Source organism: Battus philenor, unplaced genomic scaffold (assembly GCF_028537555.1).
Source record: "Battus philenor isolate CCGP_79_NKW_IND1 unplaced genomic scaffold, ilBatPhil1.0.hap1 SCAF_9, whole genome shotgun sequence".
Taxonomy (NCBI): Eukaryota; Metazoa; Arthropoda; class Insecta; order Lepidoptera; family Papilionidae; genus Battus; species Battus philenor.
In genome coordinates, this window is record NW_027181759.1 from 3,174,639 (window position 1) to 3,196,876 (window position 22,238).

Sequence of the window (22,238 nt, forward strand, 5' to 3'; positions counted from 1 at the left end):
TTTTATTATTAGAACAGTTCGAGAAATGATGAACAGTTATCATTTTTCAATATATTATAATAATTTCGTTCAACTGTTTTTTTTAAACAGTCTATGGAATAATTCTTATCAATGGAATCTGAAAGTGTACTTTACCATCTGATAAGTTTACATATACAGTGGTACCTCGACATACGAGTGCCCCAACATACGAGTTTTTCGAGATGCGAGCCGACGAGTAAGTGATTTTTTGCTTTGAGTTACGAGCGAAATTCGAGATACGAGTTCGGTTCGGTAGTAACACGCAGTCGCTCCATCACGATTAGTTAGCAGCGTACTTATGCTGTGATAGGTTGTGTAGTTGTGTTATGAACAATTGGAACCCGGTGTTTCAGTAGAGGAGGAGATTGTATCTCTGGGGAAATCGATGGGTCTAGAGGTGGAAGAGAGAGAGACGTGAACGAGCTCATCGAGGAGCACACCCAGGAACTGACGACTGAGGAGATACAAGAGTTACAGTCATAGCAGCATACTGAGGTTATGCAAGAAATTGGTTTCGAGGAGTCAGAGGAGGAAGTTATTTCTACAAGTGAGATAAAGGAGACCTTAGGAATGTGGGAGAGAGTTTCACAGTTCGTGGAAAAAATACATCCAGATAAAGTTGCAACAGGTCGTGCATCTGACCTTTTTAATGACACTTGCCTAACTCATTTCCGGAACATTCTGAGAGGGAGGAAGAAACAAACCTCCTTGGACATGTTTTTTTCTAAACTGACTTGATATTTAATTTGTTTTTTTACATTGTCTTTTTTGTTTTTGTGCAATAAATATTTGATATTTATAAATATGTTTTTATTATTCAAAACCACGTAACAAAAATAACTGGGGTGACATTTTGGAGGTTGGAACGAATTAATGGTAGTTCAATTGTTTTGTATGGGGAAATTTGTTTCGAGATACGAGTAATTCAAGATACGAGCAAGGTTGCGGAACGAATTAAACTCGTATGTCGAGGTACCACTGTAATTGTTTTTATCTAAGTAGTTTATCGTGTTACGTTATTTTCAACCCTCTCATCGTGTAGATAGGGTCTTGTTTGGTTTAATTAGTGCTTATGTCGGACTGCGCATCCTCGTTAAGCCACATGAACTGCCTGATCTCCTCTTCGGATGACGGGCAGCAGTGCGGTGGAGCTTTCTCGAGTATTCTGCGTAATTCCTGAAGAAACATACGATAATATTAGGCGAAGGACTAAAATCTTTCAAATAAGACGTTAAAGAGGTTATCATGTGGTAGTAATAAGCATCAACTATAATATACACTATGATACATACGGCCGTTCTCCCGCTAATAAAACTGCCCCAATGTTATACACTATCATCACTTTCTTACTCATACTCATTCATTCATTAATACTCTCACTAGGTCACTTTCTCATAACTCACTCTCTCGCATCAGAAAGTGAGAGAGTGAGTATGAGAAAAAAAGAGACAGATCTCCCATTCACTCACTCTCAACTATCTATTTTTTCACTCTCTCGCCTTCTCTTACCGACGCCATTGTCTCACATTCATCAACTCACTTTCTCACTCACATTCACACTTTTGCTCACTCTCTCACTCTCAATGTAACTGGTAGCTTGATGCCAGTTTTAAGGAAAGTATTTAAGTTATAATAAAAGTACTAAAATTTCAAAATATTCAAATGGGTTGAATATATCATCGTCACCTTCATAGCATTGCCGTTCTTCTGCGCGGCCTCCAGGTGGTTCACCACAGGAGCGGGGTAATCTTTGCCGATGATACAGTTTGCGCGCTCCTGTACGTCAATGGGCGCTTTCCACGGCTCGTAACTAAAACGAATTTATTTTATATGTATAGCTACAAATTTTTTATGCGATTTGAAATTACATCTAAATAAAATTAAAATTCATTTATTCAACATAGGAACTTTTAATAGAACTATTATTTATCGTAAACATTTTTTTATCTGTTTTATTTTTGACTCTACTCTGCTTCGTAACGTGTTTTAGTTGTGGAGAAGAAGCAGGAAGAAACTCCACAACAAGACATCGTTATATAAAGTTTAAGAATACAGATTTAGACATATACACTCTGTTAGATATTGTCCAAATTACAACAAAATAACAAATAACAAACAAAATAATCAAGAAACATCACTGCCAAAGATTCTAATAATTCTTATATATACATCTCTTATACATACATATATATATATATATATATATACATACATATATATATACAAAATGACGTGAGACGTCGCAAGACGTCCGATTCTAGACATACGCCTTTTCCAGAGTACAGGTTAGATGCGGCCTATACTAACACTTGTGTGTGTATAAAAGGCAGAGATTTTTTTGGTGAAATAGGAAATTCTTCTTTTGTACTTAAGTTAGACTACCCTCTTGAAGAAAAGACAGAGTTATGTTAGATTCCGACTCCTATCCTCGTCCGATTAAAATGACACAAGTCAATGCAATGGTTTTATTTGAAGGCTTCTAAGATTCCTATTGAACGTATCGATGACAGGAAATCTGAAACTCATCGAGCCAACACGCCTACACTTGATGCACGTATATATGAACACTTACATATATTCTCCGGGCATGCGCGCCAGCTCAGGTACGTAGCGGCGAACATACTCGCCGCTGGGCTCGAGACGGCGTCCCAAACGCACCGGACAAGCGCACTCGCTAGAATCCAACAGCGCTTCGAAAGCACTCGACGACACCCACATCCAGTTGCCGGCGCACACCGACCTGCGAGACCCTTGTTATTTCCTGCGTTTCTTTTTTTATTTAAATTGTTGCATATTTTATCTGTATTTGATAATTCGTTATAGACTTAAAAGCTTTAAAGAGAAGAATATATAGCTCATTATTCATGCAAAAAGATTTTACCCCTAAATTAAATCAACGTATATAAGTAAATGATCATTCTGAAATATGTTATTATAATAGTAAACAAAGCATTAATTTTAATATGTAGCAATCCGAATTTTTAAAACGCTTTTTCAAACTATGTTATTATAACGTTATTTATTATTTATGAAACCGTTGTTTTTTGAATAAGTTGCCATATATTAATTGACAGAAAAAGTGAGATATTCACTCTTTTAAACATCCTATATGAGATTTCCACTTAAGTACTGACTCATTACGATATCTCTGGAACAATAATACTTAGGGACTTGTAATTTTGTAGGAATTTTTCTTTAATCAAGTAGAGGTCAGCTAAGAACGCATATTACGAAATTCCGTTAGAAAGGAAAAGGCGTCTATTAAAAATGCATTTTTTAAAATTATAGCACTTTCAGAGACAAAGCTTTGCCCAATTATTATTTTTTGCCACGTTGAAATTTACTTAGGATGTGTTTTATAAAAATACACCTATTAACCCTTAATTAGGCGCATGGGGTCAGGGCCACTTGAAATTCAAAAAATATTGGCTTACAGTCTTCAGAGCGTACTAACGCTCTTTCTAGCTTCCTCACCCCCCTCGAGGTACGCAAATTAGTCGCATCTAGAACATTAACTCTTGCACACACATCGCTGTCCTATAGAGAGCTGACCCCATGCGCCCAGTTACGTTCCATTTTTTGGCGAAGGTAAGTTTTTACTTTTGTGATTTTTTTGTGTTCATATTAGTATATTGTTTACTATTTATCTTTGTATGTGTGTATTTTGATACGGTATGATTTCTTTATGTATTTTTGAGTTTTTTTCTATGCTTTTTCTTTTTTTTGAATTGAAATGCCTAACGACAAACAAGTATTGCAATGACTGGATGAAGTGCTTGATGAAGAGCAAGATATCGCTGGTTCAGATTCGCAAGACGAAACTTTAAACGATGCTGTCATTGATAGTGCTCATAATTCATAAAGCGAAATTGAGGAGTCTGAACATATCCAAGACATCCCTATATCAACGGAAGATAATTATTTTTTATCTCGACATACTCAGAGAAATGACCAGAAAGTGAAATGGTGTAAAGAACCACCATCGAACGCAGTAAGGACCCGAGCACAAAATATTATTTTACATTTACCTGGAGTATAAACATATCAGGCATCAACGCATTTGTCATACAAAAAGCGAATACTGGGAAGACTATGACATATACACGGATTTTCTTGAAGAAAATAGCTGCGGCACTTGTGGAAGATCACCAAAAACGCCGTATACAACTACGTGCTGTACCAGCGACAACAAAAAAACGGCTCCATGAAGTTTATAATGTGAACAAGGCGGTTTATCAATCGACAGCTAAGCGTGGACGCTGTTCATCGTGTCCTAGAAAGGACGACAAAAAAGTGCCAACAAAATGTTTCAAGTGTCGTAAATTTATTTGTCAGCAACACTCAAGGATTTACTGCATCGGATGCAGAACAGAAGATTCCGCTGATGAGGCTGAATAAACTTTATTTTTTAAGTTGATCTCGGCTATGCCAAAAAAATTAGTTTAAAGAGAGGTTTACTGTTTGTGTTTTTTTTTTAATATTTTTAATGTCATAGTAAGTATTTGTTTCTTAAAGTTAAGTATATTAAAGAACTTTATTAATTACTATAGAAATCCATTAAGTTTTATTCCTTTTTGATACTCTTTTCCCAATGTTTTTTTGGGGTCATTTAAGACCCCATGCGCCTAATTGTGTGATTTTCTTAATGCGCCTAATTAAGGGTTAAGAGCGAATCGGGCTGGAGTTACGAAGCTAATTTTTTATTTTAGGATATATTCAAAAAAGACATCAGTAGACACGAAAATAAACGAATTTTTCACAGCATGTTTTCAAGTTAAAGTGGCAATAGGCAGACCAGGGACGAAAGGTTTTTGAATGACGAGCACGATGCGGTAGACGCTAGGTGAATAGACCCCTGATGACATATTAAAAGTCTTGGGAAGTCGCTGACGTCAGGTTGGCCATGTTTGGGCGAGACTTGTGTATTGCAGTGGGTGTCTATCAGCTAAGATGATGAAATAAAGTTACCAGTCAGCGTCAAGAAGATACTTGAGGAAGTGGTTGAGGCCGTGTTCCCATGACAACCAGAGTGTACCGCGCGTGAGGAAAGAGGCCACGGTATTACGGAGTGCGTGATGCAGCCAGCCCTCAGTCCTGAGCTGCCTCATGGCCGCGTCTATAAACGGAAAGCCCGTACGGCCTTCCATCCATCTGAAAAAATATAGATCAAGAACATCTGTAGATGGCCTTGTGGAAACACACATTTAACAATATAAGCAAGTATAAAAACAGTTAAAAGAAAGCATAGAAATAAAATATATATGAACTACATATTTTGTACTTGCTCCGTATATGTGTGTATATATATATATATATATATATATATATATATATATATATATATATATATTAAATTAGAAATACGCTTTCACCTTGTCTAGTTAAAGTGTAACCTTCAGAAAGAACGGACATACTTCTTTTTATTTAATGGAATCAGGCGTTACCTCGCCGGAAGTCCATCCTTAGTAAGAAAAGGACCAATATTTAGCCACTTCCGCATGTTTTTCTTTTTTAAAGTTAATTGAATTGTTATTTTCAAGTTCCAATTTAAACTTAATTTTTGGATGAAATGTATTTAAATTACTTACAAAAATGTCATCATGTCACATACCTATAATAGTAAAGGATGTTACTATTACCCACAATATACCTATTCTCATAGTTGTCCATGAAGATCTCCGCCATCAAAGGAGATAACGGAGATCCCATAGCCAATCCCTCCCTTTGTCTATAATAACTACCGTTGAACCTAAAATAATTTTGTTCCATTGCGAACATAACATGTGCGGAAGTGGCTAAATATTGGTCCTTTTCATACTTCTTTTTGTTTTAAACCGATAGTCGCCCACTGTAAACGTTCCCGCGCTGCCAGCATTCAGCGACTTCCGGCAACCTTAACTGTCTTATCGGTCCACCTTGGGTCCACCGGTGGGGCGCATGACCACGCGGCGTCCATCGACTCGTGGTCGCCGCTCGAGAAACTTCGTGAACACTATTATGATCTAATGTTATAAACTTGTGAATGATAAATCACAATTTCCTTCTCGCGATATTTGACTAAACGGCTTGCCACGTTTCAAACGTATCAATTATTTAATTTTACAATCTCATATAATTATTTTGATATCTATATATACATTTAGAAAGTAACTACGAATATAATGACGACAAAATTGCATTACATAATTACCTTGTTAATTCATCTCCTTCTGGATTTTTCCACGGTATGTCGAGACAGATTGGGTTCTCATTCATCTGTCCGTAATTTGGATTGTTGACGCTCATAGTGTAGAAATATTCGCGCCATATCAGCTGCCCTGCACGAAAACATACAAACAATTTTTTATAAAGCCAGAGGTTGATATTGCCCTGGTCATACAAATGTATTCTATATATTCAAAGTGTAGTGCTGTAAATGTTGAATATTATAAAGACAAAAGACATACCTGTTATAAATTGGGTACCAGAGAGTCGACCTTGATGCACTTGCTGAAACAAGTCTTGAAGGGCCCAGTAGAACCTGAGAATGTTAGAAAACAAATCCTAGGAATAAAATCATTGTTTTATATCGGGCTCTTGCAGAACAAACAAAAACTAGATTTGCCAAAATAACACAGACGACACGAGTAGGCTTCCCACTAACTGTGCAAGGCAAGACCCGTCATCATATTGATCTTTGGGTTGGTGATATATCATTAGATAGTTGAGTTGTTTTTTTGCCAATGATATATGCCGACTTGTCTCATATTTGTTTTGTTTGATCTAACCAATAGGTAGAAGTGTACTTAAAGGGAGCAGAGTTTTTTTATGCCTATCTACTCATCGCGAGTGAATTTCGTAATATTTTTAATTTTCTACGTGAAACCTTCTTATTGCGGGAATTAGAAAATACTTTGTAATTGTTTTTCGAAAATTATTTTTAACAACTACAGGTGAAGTAGTTTTGCGTTTTTTATGCGTTCACAAAAACAGGTTTGAGTGCAATACAAATATGCATTGTGAAGATTTTTTAATTTACTTTTCATTCGTTCAAAACAAGAAGAGTAATCTTGAAACTACTGTAATAAGAGGAAAAATATTAAATATTTATTTTTATGTCACGTCGTACTGTACACGTATCATTAGAGTTGTTGATACCCTAACGTCTAGATAATTTAAAAAAAATGTATTATTTTTTTTATGTTTATGAATAAGTTTAAGATGTATAACGCGTTGAACTTACTTGCGAACAGATAGACACCCGAAGCGCAGCGCTGGGCTCAAAGAAATCGGCGGTCCCAGAAGATCGGGGCTGCCGTGCGTGGGCAGGTAAGAGCCCCTGTAAATTTTACAAATTTATATTAGGTGCCAAAAATATGGTCATATGATAAATATCATAGGTGACTGACATGAAAATTTTCTATCAAAGAAAATCAGTGTAAAGCAATAAGTAAAAAAAATTACTTATTTTTATTCCATCTTTACATCACTAGATCTTTTAACTGATTTTTATTAAAATAAAAACTATGTTTAGGTGAATTGGATATATAACATATTTCAGTACCAGACTATGACTATCACATCGCTGTTATGATCACTTAACGGCGATGTGATGGTTATGTTGGCGATGCTTGATGACGATGTGTGTGATGGTCATTGATTGTAGATAGATGTAGAAATAAATGTAGGGGACTACTGACCTACAGAAGGTCTCGTATTCCACGTTGAGACGCTGCTGCATCTGCTTGAGGGCCGCGGTCTCGCCGCCCACCCAGCGGATCATACGGATGTCTTCGTTCTCCAGGAACACGCCCAGATCCTCGGGCTTCGGCACCTGAAATCAAAGTCAACTTGTTCGACCCGATATGTGATCTTTACATCCCATAAAACTACCTTGATAAAGACATGATTATTGATGAAGGTATAGCTCATTTGCTGTCAATGTTTGGTGCACCCTATCCAAGAATTAAAGGCTTCAGAAATAACAAGTAACGTATGTACAGTACGACAAAGCGTCATTAAAATTCAAATTGTTACATTTGAAAATGAGTTATTGTTTACTATTTGTCTTTGTAGAAATTATACTCTCAGAAATTACTGGCCTGTTATATTTCAAAACAAAATAAATAAATTATTATGACATATTTTGTTGTGATCACTTTATGCAAAGTCATTGGAAATAGGTATAAAATCTTTAATTTTTTTTTAGATAAGTGATTAAAATAACTATTTTAACTAATTATTTCACTAAGTTATAAAATGAAAGACTAGTTACAGAGGTTAAGGAATAGTCTAGAATATGATAATATTTGGATCTCACTTTATCGAAGACGGTAAACTCTTGGTAGAAGCTCTCCGGCAGCACGCCGAAGTTGACGTCGGTCAGGTCGAGATCCGGTACCGGCCGAGGTGGGTCTCCAATAGTGGACACGGTATGCTATTCGAAACACATAAAAGATCACAATAATGATAATGGATAAAATATGTAATATCCCATCACATCACAACCTGTGATTTTTTTGATGCTATGTAGCTTCCCCGAGTAGTCATTTAAATCATCAAAGAGCGTAACTATTTAGTTTCTCACGTGAAAAATATCTATATACGCTCGTTCTTTTGTAAAGACTAATTATAAAGGATTAGCAAGTACTAAAATCATTATGATATTTCGTTGTTATACAACAGGGACATGTCCTAATCCTTCGCTGATATCTATTCGTTTTGTGGGATTATTCCTAGGATCGAAATGTCAAGAAGGTAGTAAAAACAAAAAGTCCAAAGTAGAAATGGGTAGATTCATTTGAGCTTCGCTTGTATTTATGTGGAATGGAACGTAAGAGCATGCGTGAAGTGGAACGTCAGATTGTGCGAGCGAGAGGTGTGTGAGAGGGAGGGAGACAGACGACGGTTGAACGACGGAGTGTGCGAAGTTTTGAGGATTTTTTGTTTAAATAAATATTTGTGACTCGACGAAAGACTAAATGCAATCCCTGCATCCCGATTACCACATTTATACAGACGTAAATGAACAATTTAATTTCTGTGGAATTCCCCTTTTCGAAGCTCCCCTGACGACTACGTAATGTTGCTCCTATAATTATATTCATATTATTATATGATATATCATTGGATCATTTATAGTGACCCCTTGTGAATGTCGTGAGAAGAATGCCAGAAGAGCCCAATTTGATTGAAAATAAAATCAGATTGAACTCCTTTATAATAGCATGCAAGTTACAGGGGTTCCTAACGACCACTGATCTTAAAAGATCCCACGACAAACTCCGACAAGTTTTTTGTGGTCATTTTTACAATATCCTTAATACAGGAAAAGAGTAATTCATTACGAATGGTCTATAATCATTAAAAAAATTCACATTTAAACTTATAACAAGTTTATTTAGATACATTTCACAGACATCCTTACACAGTTGCCCAAATAATAATACTAATTTGGTCTTCGAGATAAATTATAGACGTGAATTACTAACCAAAAACATTTGATATGTAAGCGGGGGAATCCCCCCGTTGACCCTGATTACGGTGTCAGGCTCCCAAAGCGTATGCGAGACGTGTTCCTGGCACACGACGCCGATGTCCCGGCAGGCCACCTTCACGGTGTCGTCACGGAGTCGCCACACCGGCTCGCAGTCCTGCTCGAAGCACAGCTTACGAATACCTGGTAAATAATACCGGGTTATGGACTACTACGTTCATATACCCTCACTGCAAGGCATAGCCCCCCCTTCCCTCCAAAGATCGATATGATGACAGGTCCTGCGCTGCTCGCATTCAGCAATTTCACGCGTCGTTTACTACGTCGTCGGTCCCACTAGGTAGAGGATGGCCTATCCACGTCGCGTCTACCGGCCCGTGCGTTATGACCTGCCTATTGCCACATAACTTGCTAATCCGCTAGGCCAGTGTTTTTTATGCCATGCCCCACTTTACGCCTTTTTAAATTTCTTACGCCCCCCCCCCTCCCCCCCCCGTGTAACATATATCATTTTTATATTAAAGTGAAATGCTTAAGAATCAAATTGCCCCACTGTAGGCATGGGCCTTATGTTGGGAAACACTGCTACTAGGCTACTAGGCTTTTTCGGATAATTTGTTCGTCTACTTATATCCTCATTCTTGAATTCATCTTTTAGTGAAATCCCGAGCTTAGCACTCTCGGTGGATCTTTGAGCAACTTTCCACAGACCACCTTCAGATACAAGTCAATATACGTATAAATATTGATGATTTTTACAAATTATCTCATATAAAGAATTTATAATGAAAAAGACTCTCACCAAACTCTTCCCATAAGCGCCTGAAGATAACATGCGGAGTCCCCTTCAACATGATAAGGCGGCCACCGTACTTCTTGAACTGGTTGTCAAGATCTTCCAGAGCTTCCAGGAGGTACCGCATTCGGTTATAACCGACCAGCTTAGTTCCTAAGTAATTAATTATTATTTATTACGCTGATAACCTTTTAGAGTCCATACGAATACAGTTGCAAATATTCCCGCATAATTTTAAATAATATAAAATAAATGTAAACACAATCGGCAACATCTCTATTTACGTATATACCAGAAACATATGCCATTTGACAAGCCGTTTTGTTTTATCGTGATCGGACTGTACTTAGTTGATTATATTTCATGATCTAAGTTGACGACCTTCAGGTTCGTTGATCCGTAACAACCCTAACCCATCTAGGGGTACTACTCCAGGGCTCGATCGGAACCCTCGTATCTTTAAGTTGAAGGATGTCATCATCTGATGATAGTTTCTATCACATTTTGGCATTCTTGTCATGACGTACGCAAGTGGTCACTCCAGATTTTATGTGATGATAATGATTCGGAGAAATTAAAATTTTGGATTTGTGTGCAGTGTTAAACAATAACAAATAAGATTAGGTAAGATAAAGATTTAGGTACAGACCATTGAAATCAAAGCAATAATAAGGTCCAAAAGAAAAAGAAGAATAGATAAACATTAGAGTGAAAATCAAAATTAAATTATAAATAATATACACAATTTTTAAACGTCTGCGATAATAAAGCTATATTATTATTATAGCTATATTGTTACTGCTATTTTATTAATGCTTATTATTATAGCTATGTTATTATAGCTATATTATTAATGCTATATTATTATAACAGCTATATTATTATAGCTATATTATCGCAGTCGTTTGACGCTCTAATGAAATTCTCAGCGTGTTATTAAGACTAATTTATCGTTTCTTTTTTGATGATTTTTTACATTTTAAATAACTTAGATTGACTTAATAGTAATATGTGAGCATATATGCCATACCTGCGGTTTCTCCATCAAAGATGAAAATAGGGAAGAACGGCAGGGACTTGTCTTCCAACGCGCTGTGTAAAGATGGATTGTCATGAAGCCGAAGGCCGTGTCGAAACCACAAAGCACTGCCTCCCAACATAATTCTTTCTTCGTTATCTGAAAAGTTTTATCTTTAATTAAATTCTTATCCAAAATATGTTTATTCAAGTAGGCACGAACTTTTAAATATTAAATCATTTTAACATTATAAGCAGTAAGCCACCACTGGCTAGGAATGTCGATCTGCTGAGAAGAACCAACCAGGAACTGAACAGTTGCTCTTCTTAAATAAAAAATTAACAATGTTCGATATATATACGTTATAAAAACAATCATGTAAATGAGTCAACGAATCGAGTTTTCAGATTCCGATTTAACTAAAAACCTTGAATGCTATAATAAGATTTAAAATAACATAATTTTAATTTATTAATTTATAACTAAGAAAATGACGGTCAAAGATATCTTGAAGAACTTCATTATGTATGCGCGCACTCAGACCCATGAAGGATTTGTTAAATTTTTGAAGGCGAAACTTAGACGTTACGAGTTTATTCTTATTTATAGTAGTTATTACGTGTCTGTCTTAGAATTTATTTTGTTAAAACCGCCTCATAACATTGTTTTATTGGACACTTTATTTAACTATTACAGTTGAACACTTTATCATCTAAAATTTAGTAATAAACAAAACAAACTAAATGGTATTTACCTGTATTCCTTTCAGATAAATCACTTTTAAAATTTGAAGAATTTATACGTAATTGTTATATATAAATGTCATGGCAGGAAATATCAAAAAAAATCAAGGTGTTCCTCTAACAATAAACGAACAGAACAAGAAGTAAGTCCAATGCGTTTCATGTTTTTCTATTGCATAACGCCGTCCCTCCTTGTCGTACATCAAGACGCAGTTATTGCAGCGTTCATGCATATATGCGCAAAGTATACATGTTGGTGTATATATCGGTAAGTCAGCTTATCGGCCGCATATTGCAATTTATAGGTCGAAGTACCTAAGCAAAATCAATTCCTGTCGCATAGCAAACGCTATGATGTAATACGTTCACATAACGAATAGCGATATCAAAGGTTACATTAAACAATGTATGTTATTGAAAACGATCATTTTACGTAATGTTAAGCGAATGTCGAATCCAATTTAGGTTAAGTAAGTTATTTTTTTTCGTTGAAAAATCCTATCCGGGAAACCATATCGCTGCGAGGGCAAATAATGTGTTAAACCAGACTCTTATCAGCTTAAAATAGTCTTTTGACTACAAAAACAAACGGAACACTTTTTTTTTAATTAACGAAGATGGCATAACATAGTTCGCGAGCGTCGGCATCGCCTACCTGATGAAAGTCGCAAGATACCGATACGTTTTCTTCCAATATGCAAAAATTATAATAATGGAGGTTACGAAAAATAAGTTCGGTTAAATAAACAGGTGAAGAAAAATCACTGTGATATAAAAATAAGATATAATAAAAAAAGAATTGTAAATAAATACTATAAAAATAATCAGATTTTCATAAGAAAATATACAGAAGACAATAAAATAAAATGCATATAATGTGTAATATTGTAACAAATGAAGCGAAGGATGGAAGGTATCTAAATGAAAGCAATAAGAATGAAAGAAAATGGAAAGGAAACGCGTAGTAATGTGATGGAAAGAAATAGAAAATATATATAAATCAAGACTGAAAAAGTTATAAAAATCAAAGGCGCTGTCTCAAAAAATGACAAGGGAACTAATTAAGAAAATGTTTCGCGAAAAACTTTCCAAAAAAAGTGATCATTATAAGTAGTGCAGGTTACAATGCAAGGAGGAGAGTCACATAAACACACTTTTGGTGCTACAACCCTATTTTCTGACATAATTCGGAAGGTATACCAGCAGTCCCATAAATCAGAGTTAGATCGAAATTTAATCTATGTCACATATGGGTACAATGCTCGATGGTCTCAGTGGAGTTTCCAGACAAGTAGGGCTTAAATGTATATAGATAAAACGAAGTTGATGTTGGTCAAAAGTCGTGCCTACTTTAGTAGTTGTCAAAGGTGCTACGTTCGAAGTCGTAGTTGAATATGGCCTAAACACTAACATTTTCATTTAATGATTTTTATATATTCACAAACCAAATTACATTTATCTTCGAAGTTACGATGAGAAAATAAAACACTCACATTTAGACAAAAATCAATCAATTTTAATCTTTCTTTTCGTATTAGTACAAACGATAAGCATAAATGTATTTTTTTGAAAATTAAAATCTTTGTCTATAATGAATTATAATAATGCTATCATCACTACACTACTCCCACGGAACAACAATTACACATTGAAAATTGCTTGTTAATATAAGTGACACGTGATTTCAACGCAATGGTATCACATATTCAACTTATACCGAAACAATAAATTAATTGCAAAATAAATTTCCTAATTGTTAATATAATTTAACAAAATCCCGCTCTGAATTGGCTACCTTCGATCACTCGATTTCTTTTTTATTATTTTTTTTTTCAAACTATTAAAATAATAAACATAAAAGTTTACAGTATACTGAGTCTATAAATGAATGTGTGAAGATTAGTATTTTTTTTGCCAAACTTATGTATGTTTTAAATTATCATTTGTTTGTTTGTTTATTTTTTACAGTAAAGTAAAGAAATAATATAAATTCATTGCTTACTTTCGGAGTGTACAGATTCTATTCGTCAAGCGCTCTAACCTATTACTTATCTTTTTAACTGTTCTTAACCTACTCCGACATATTTGTAAATTAAATATCTAATATATAAAATTCTCGTGTCACGGTTTTCGAACTTGAACTCCTCTGAAACGGCTTGACCGATTTTTACCAAATTTTATATGCGTATTTAGTAGGTCTGAGAATCGGCTACTATCTATTTTTCATACCCCTAAGTGATTAGGGTTGTTCACCCTTGAAATTTTTTTTATTTTTTTGACGAAATTTTTTGTTTTTATTTTTTTATGATACAGCATACAAGAATACATACAACCATAAATTTTCACCCCTCTACGATCATCCCTTATATTTAAATTGAATATTAAAAATATTTTTTTTGCAAAACAACGTTTGCGGGATCAGCTAGTATATATATAGAAATTTCCAAAGTATGAAACATGTTATGTTCGCACGCACGTGTTCACACAATACACAGACGCACGTCGGAGGGTCGCAAATTGGATGGGTCACGTGTTGCGGAAAGTCATGACATCTAAATCTGCGCCTAGATATAGCTGTTTATTAATCCCAGATCTATTACCCATGTGTAGAATATAGGCCGTGAAATGATACGTTTAAACATACATCAACTTATCGTATCGCTTTAAGATCAATAGCTAAATAATGCTGTTTTATACATATATTATAATAAAAAATATATATTTTCTTACATTCACATTTTAGAACATTTGACTAAAAATCATTTACCCAAGTACATGTTTTCAGTCATACTAATGATGCCATGCATGTCAGCCTATATACGACCAGTGCAAGGCATAGGGCTCGATCAACGATTTTCATTGCGACATAGCCATAGGTGCCTACTATTTTTATTTTCGTACCTTTGGGTACTAAAAGCAAACTTTTTCTTTGAATCGAAGTAGTTCAAAGCTATCAATTAAGGCGAATTAAATCGTTGGAGACATTATAACAGTTTTAAACCACAATCTAGATAGATAACGTTTATACGGATTAAAAAACGGTTTATACGGTTAGAAAGCTTGATGTGGATCATAATTGTAAGAAAAATTCTAATTTAATTTAAAATTTCAAATAATTTGTAAAAAAATTCAGTTACCGAAATTATTAATAGAAATTGAAGAGTTTTGAGAAAATTTTAAATTAAATTTCAACTTAAATCAAACCCCGAATGAAGAGTCAAACAACAAAGCTTCATAAGAACAAATAAAAATTAGCTAAATACATTAACGAAACTGAGATATGGTTGTTTTCATAATAAAACTTTAAAATTTTATCATTTCAGTCCATATCTATGTCTATGTGGGAATATACCATAATCGCCACGATTAGCAGACGGTTTGACGATCGCAGTGTGGCATTAAAATACACAGAGGACGCTGCTTTCAAACGTCTGGAACCCTATTTTAAAAGGAGGTGCAATTCTATATAATTAATGCATAAAATGTGAATTAAATAAGACTGTATTCTAGGAATTGAACCCGTGACCGACGGTCGCGACTTTCAGTCCAATACCACTAGACTACCACTGATCTACCAAGAATTAAACAATATTTATAATGTATGTTATAATTACAGAGATATTGCCAAAACATCTTTTAACGACTGTACTGTAATATTATAATTGTTAGTGCGTTTTTGGTGATGTACGGGAAGTGAGCGTGCTTTACAACTCTATCATCTGCTTGGAGAGTCAGGTAGTGCATTCGCGCACCGAGCACGCACCTTACAGAGTACTATAAATAGCTACCTGTTCTCGTGTAGGTTGGCTATTTTGAGGAAAGTATAATCAAATAAATACATTTAAAAAACTTTTAAGTTAAACGGTTTTTTGATACCCATATTGTGGTGGTTGTTAAAAAATATGTACCTAGTCCGCCATATTGGAACGGCGACCATCTTGAATTTTAAATTTTGACATAATCATCGTGTTTTACTAGTGTAGCCCTTTCATTTGATACCCATATTGAGGGGGTTAAGGAAAAATATGTAATCCGCCATTTTGTACCGGCGGCCATCTTAGATTTATAATGTTATTGATTTTGTTATATTATATTGTCATCTAAATTAATTGTGTGTAGCAAATTTCGGATCAATCTGACAACGGGAAGGTGCTTAAATTTCAATTTCTAATATTGACCCAAATAAACAAATTCCGTACGGGTCGAACTAAATAAAACCGTTTAAAAATTAGGAATAGGTTAAAGAAGATATGTCCTAAAGTATCACTATACATAATCGAAACGTTTATATAGTAACAGACTTATATGATTATGGACACTCAGTTACAATTTAAATATACAGAATTTCAATGGCTGTCAAATGCAACACTGTGGAGCTGGCTGCGATATTACGTAAACAGTGAAAATGGATCCCGTTTTAATAAAGGCATGTTGAACATTGCTTACACAAGCACTGCCTGAACTGACAAGGCAATCTCTTAAAGTTTAAATTTTTATTATTTTCTATCTAACTTGAAAACTGTCACAAAACCGAAATCATTGGTTGTTATGGATTAAAACTTATCGGTTCTTTTATTTATTTTTACGGACTGTAATATAACCCTGAAACTTGGTGGCTGTTTCTAATTGGAAGTATTATTTACGATTTGTTTTGTTTTTATTTATTAATTATAATTTGAATCTCTAGATTGTTTTGCATACAATGTTTTTTTTTTTCACGTTTACGATGTGCTAGGAGATTTTCGCTATTTGAAATAGATTTTCTCCCGGCTGCTAGTCATGCAACAGTATTTTATTGTATACTATTTTTCTCAAGAATAACAATAAGTACATATAGTATAAATCTAGAAAAATATCTAACTTATGACTATCACTAAATACGTTCATTTCCAATGTAGAATTGAATGTATAATATCTTATATTTTATTTGAAGTCGCTGCCCAAGCGCTATAGACAATGTGCCGGGCCAGCTAATCAAAAGATTCTGCAGCAGATTCTTTGTCAAGAAAGTCCGATTAGTTGATCCTTGGTATGTCACGGTTCTCGAAAATGGTCAAAATAAATTGTGGGTTGGGTGTATAACACTTTTTATTTATATTTTTTTGGTCTGGCCATTTCTCTTCCATTGGCACAACGTAAAAAATAAAACTAAATATATTTTCAGCTGTTTAATTCATTAGGCTAACGAAATTCATTATTTTCATCATAAACGTGATAAGAACAGAGGCGTTTTCTTTTGAATAACAAATTTTAAATCTAAATTCAAATCTTCATGTACAATGCAAATAAATAAATATAAAATAATAAATTGTGTTTGCGTGTTGCATGATGATATTAAAATTATAATTTTATTTACATTTTTATATTCGGATTTATGATTAAATTATTGTAAAGCAGTATCCACACACAATGATGGTGCTAGAAGTCTTTGGTTTTGTCATTTTTTGCGTTTAATTTAAATATTTTTATAACTGTCACTAGAAGATCTAATTAAATAGTTAACCGTGTTTTAATATTCGTTCTTTGTTGCTCATTATTATACTTATCTCTAAAGAGGATGATTGATTATGTGTAAAATTATTAAAGGAGTGAATATATAGCTTTTTAGTCAGTAAGGTTTTACATCTATGAAATATGTTACATTATTTTATTTTTTCTTTAGGAATACGATAGGCCAGTAACTTCTGGCTGTACAGTCTGTAAGTCTAAAAGAACAGATTTTAAGTTCACGGATCCTTCCGCTCCGTGAACTCAGTTCCGACGAAACTGCAAAATCTCCAGGGCTTACAGCAACAACTTCAACCGAGAATAAGTAAGGTATACCTATATCTTACTTATTCTCGGTTGAATTTTTTTTTAATTAATTATTGTTTACTACCTAGTAAACAATAATTAATTTTAACAAATAGTAAACAAAATTTTATTATAAATCATTAGTCAGTAAAAAGCTTTAAATTTTTTACTCATCTATAATCACTAACAGAAACAGAATAAAATCTGCAGAAACAGATAGTAAAAAAAAAATATTTTTAAAATATAGTAATCCGCATTATGAAAATCCTTTTTATACTATATCATTATTACCTATATTTATTCCTATGAAATGTACATGGATTAATTGAAAGTGTTCTATGCATTATTGACAGCAAATGAACTATACATTCGCCGCGTTAAACTTTTACACAACTTTAAAGTATAACCATATAATAACTCTGATATTTTACTCATCTTGGGATTTTTTTATTTAAGTCCTTTATTTATTTTTTTTTTACAATATGAACGACAGATAAGGTCTTAAAACCGAATAGGTTTATTAAGAAGTACTAAGATAGAATAAAATGTTTGATAAATATTTGACGTGGAAGAAATTATGAGAATTTTCGTTCTCTTAAGTTCATCCTAGAAAATTTTTTGATTACTATCTAATTCGTAGGCACTATGGTTTTATTGTCCAAAAAGTACATAAATAAATACAACAATATTCATTAAATTATTAAAAACAAACGGAAACAATACAATCATTTTCCAAATTTACTTTGCATTAAAGGATGTAAAAAAACCGCATGGTATAATGTAAATAATACACGGTCAAGTCCGAGTTTAGAAAATGTATAAATACGACAATAACTAAAAAGAAATATATTGTAATAAAATAAAAAAATAACTTACTTCAACTGGATTGGTACAAGAATTTACCTAAACGAAAAGCTCGCTTAACAAGTCACCACGGCTCGACCACTGAAAGCGGACTGAACCTGAAAATCCCTCAGCGCTCCCGCCGTCCGTCCCGTTCCTCGACCGCCGCCGTGGAAACTTCTAGAACATCGTTCAAGTAAGACGCACAACGGGCAGCCTTTGAAATTTATGCTGGCGGCCAGTTGACCGAGAATTTGTTTTCAACCCAAAAATTACATAGCAATTTTGTTACTAAGTAAACTAAAACCTATAAACTTGCGAGACCAATCGATAGTTAGTTCTAAAACAAGCCGGATGATATCGGAAATATATTATTTTACGGCATATATACACGAGAAAATTAAATGATAAATTTTACAACAATATTTACCGAAGGAGTTCCTAAATGGACGATTTCGAACAGGCATATTCTTTTTTAAGAATTCTAAAATTAAAAAAAAAACGAAATCACATCTAATACAAATTAAATTCTAGTTTATTTTAAATAGTATTTCCGCCTGATTTGAAATCTGACAAAAGATAAAAACATTTAAAAATGGTTTTATTTAAACAATAACCGTTCGACGTAAAGAAATATCACGATCTATACCAAATAAAATAATGTCAAAATTTATCTTACTGACCCTCAAGTTCCGAGTCCCAGTTTCAGAAACGGTAGTCTAATTGATTCTGTCCGAGTTTAACAGTAAAAAGTGGGGAGCTCAAGTTCTTCCAAAAGCCTTTACCGCTAGTTTGCGTAAGCGTTCTCGTAATTTTGACATAAATGACATGTTAGAATACCCTGGGATTTTATCCTCTAAAGAGTTCAGTGTAAATAATATGTTGCAATTTCTTACAAATAGTTTCCTCTGTTGAATTTTCCACTAAAAAAGGAGCTGTACTTTTTTGCCAAATATAAACTATAAATAAAACAACTAATAACAATAATAAAAATTTAATTAACGAATGATCGAAGCTCGCTTTTTTATATTAGTTTTCATTTATATATGTATACTATATACTATGTACTGTTGTATTCTTTATATAATATAACAATGTGATCAAACAGTAAGGTAAATTTATAAGATGTAAATTCTTTATTTATGCTCCCAAATCAATTTCAACCCCGTCCTATAAAACACACTTTTTCCAGCCAAAACATTTTCCTGTTTTCGAAACAATCGGAATAGTCTTTTTCCGTTATAATATCCATGACCTTCTTCGATTCTAAAAAAAATCTACGTCAGATGCGTCACCTGACGTATTATATTGGCTAATTGTTACCTAGTCGGTTTTCGGAGGTAGGTGTAATACTTTCCTCCGAAGACATTTTATCGGCGTTCCCGCATTGGCCTGTTGAATAGCCAAAGTCATATGGAGCCAAATCAGACGAATACAGTAGTTGCGGAACGATATGAGTTGATTTTTTGATGATTTTTTTTTAATCTAATCGAATTTGGCACCAATTGAAGCATTTGAGACACCAAATGACATTTGAACTTTTGACATACAGACGCTTGGCAAATGTTATAGGCAGTTCTACCAACCTATTTAAAAAATACCTGCCTTCTTAATGACCATTAGTTTTAAATGACAATTTAACCATATTTTTGATCACAGTAAATAACTATTCTGTAATTATTATTCACATACATTCAAAAAACTGTAATAATACCCTATTCTTTGTTTATTTTTTTTCCTTTATACTTACTTAAGTAATTTTATTTAAATTGATAATATGTACTTCGTAGTTGAAGTGGCATATCTATTAATGTTTATATTCTGTTATGTGTGAATAGTCAGCAGTGGAGAACCTCCGAATAAAAAAATAAATTTAATACGTGATAAATAAAGTCATAACGGTGCATACTAGACATCTGCGGGCGTCATTCTGAGTCATTAGCCAGTACATACCATTAAACTAGTAATTTTACAAGCCATCGTTTAATACCGTAGTCAATAAAGATTACTGGTATTTCAGCGACGGATATAACCGCAGTGTTGCCAACCTAACGAGCTAGCAACATCAAAGTAAAAGTTTCGTCGAGTTAAAAGTAAAAACTTTCTGTAATCCCTAGCAAGAAGCCTGTAAAGAGTTTTCAAACGAAATTCTGAGTAATTAATTATTTTTAACCTGTTAGTTTTTGTGTATATACTTATAAATATTGTGTTAATATACATGTATATCTAGATGCCCCTACAGAATTATATTAAAAATTATTGACCTGTCGCAGGCCAGTGTAATCACTTTATTTATTGATTTAATGTCTTAATAATAAACAAAAGATTATTAAAAAAAAAACATTTTCTATGAGACTTTAGTAATAGTAATGTCCTTTTTTGGTTTTTATAAACGTCAATGTTTGACAGCTAGTGACAGATGTTTTTTTTTTTAATAAATTTACACTGTGGTTAATCTCCATATCTGTCGTTTTTACTAATTTACTTTTAATTTTTTTAAATATGGAGAAAAATATTTATTCGATCACTTCCGTGGTCGTGCTGTTGTCAAGCATTAGCTCTTAACAAAACGTTTGTGGATGCATGTTTCTATATAAATACACAATAATTATTCACTACACACCATGACACACTTGAAAATATAAAAAAAAACCGCAAAATTATCAAAATAACATAGACAGATACTTTATTTAGCAATATGAATTGGTATGTATGCACTTTTATTACATTGAACTACATTTACAAAATCCATAGAGCATTGTACTTACTAAATAAAAAATATATAAGCCATTAAACGTATTTAGGCATATCAATATCTTTAACGAAATAATTTTTTATATACCCATGAAACCGACGGTTGTTGGGGCTTAAAGGTTTTGCGGTGCTGAGCAGAGCCTTCCATAGGTGGACAAATGACGTAGTCAAGATCGCAGGCACAGTAATACCTATTGACGTCTATCGTCTGACATGATGACAATTGTTTCAGAGAAAGACTTTCATCACTTCTGTTCATAGATATTGCGACATAATTATAGCGTTATTGCTATAGTACACAAGGATTGGAATCTCCATTGCATTTTATACTAAATAAATTGCATACGGTAATAGTTCGCAATTGTAAAAACAGGAAATCGACCTAAATAACATTGAAGCATATAAAGAATATTATTACGTACTGTCAGCATATATCAATGCATTACTACATCGGTTATATTGGGTTACGACAAATAATAATTTAAAGTTATTATATTTGTGTAATAAATTGCACGGTTGTTATTTCAGCTAAAAACCCTAATAACAAATTATCCAGTAATAAAAAACATTTTTTGTGACGCTTACTTGCTTTTGGTTTTATGGTTTGAAATGGTAGAGCGCTGATGCCGTTAAACCTAAATCTCTTTGCTACAAAATTGTAAAATAGAGAAATAAGAAGGCGATGTATGAATGAGAATTAGAACAAAAGAGAAAGATAGAATGAATTGTGAAAGGAAAGAATGTAACGATAGATTATGTAAAGAATGATAGTAAAGAATAAAAATGAAAAAGACA

At 33.7% G+C, this 22,238-nt stretch overlaps 1 protein-coding gene across 1 annotated transcript in view; it reads right to left on the bottom strand.

Moving 5' to 3' along the window:
- Positions 1-1,008: 1,008 nt before the first annotated feature.
- cry (cryptochrome) overlaps positions 1,009-22,238 on the bottom strand; it is a 42,200-nt gene continuing 20,970 nt past the window's right edge. Inside the window, exons 3-14 of the mRNA XM_068776151.1 lie at positions 11,323-11,469; positions 10,299-10,445; positions 9,492-9,679; positions 8,321-8,437; positions 7,701-7,834; positions 7,244-7,339; positions 6,468-6,541; positions 6,212-6,338; positions 4,990-5,172; positions 2,594-2,761; positions 1,708-1,831; positions 1,009-1,197 (exon numbers count right to left, since the gene is read on the bottom strand). Coding sequence (XP_068632252.1) covers positions 1,081-1,197; positions 1,708-1,831; positions 2,594-2,761; positions 4,990-5,172; positions 6,212-6,338; positions 6,468-6,541; positions 7,244-7,339; positions 7,701-7,834; positions 8,321-8,437; positions 9,492-9,679; positions 10,299-10,445; positions 11,323-11,469 — 1,622 coding nt within the window. The 3' untranslated portion in view covers positions 1,009-1,080. The remainder of the gene's footprint in view (positions 1,198-1,707; positions 1,832-2,593; positions 2,762-4,989; positions 5,173-6,211; positions 6,339-6,467; positions 6,542-7,243; positions 7,340-7,700; positions 7,835-8,320; positions 8,438-9,491; positions 9,680-10,298; positions 10,446-11,322; positions 11,470-22,238) is intronic.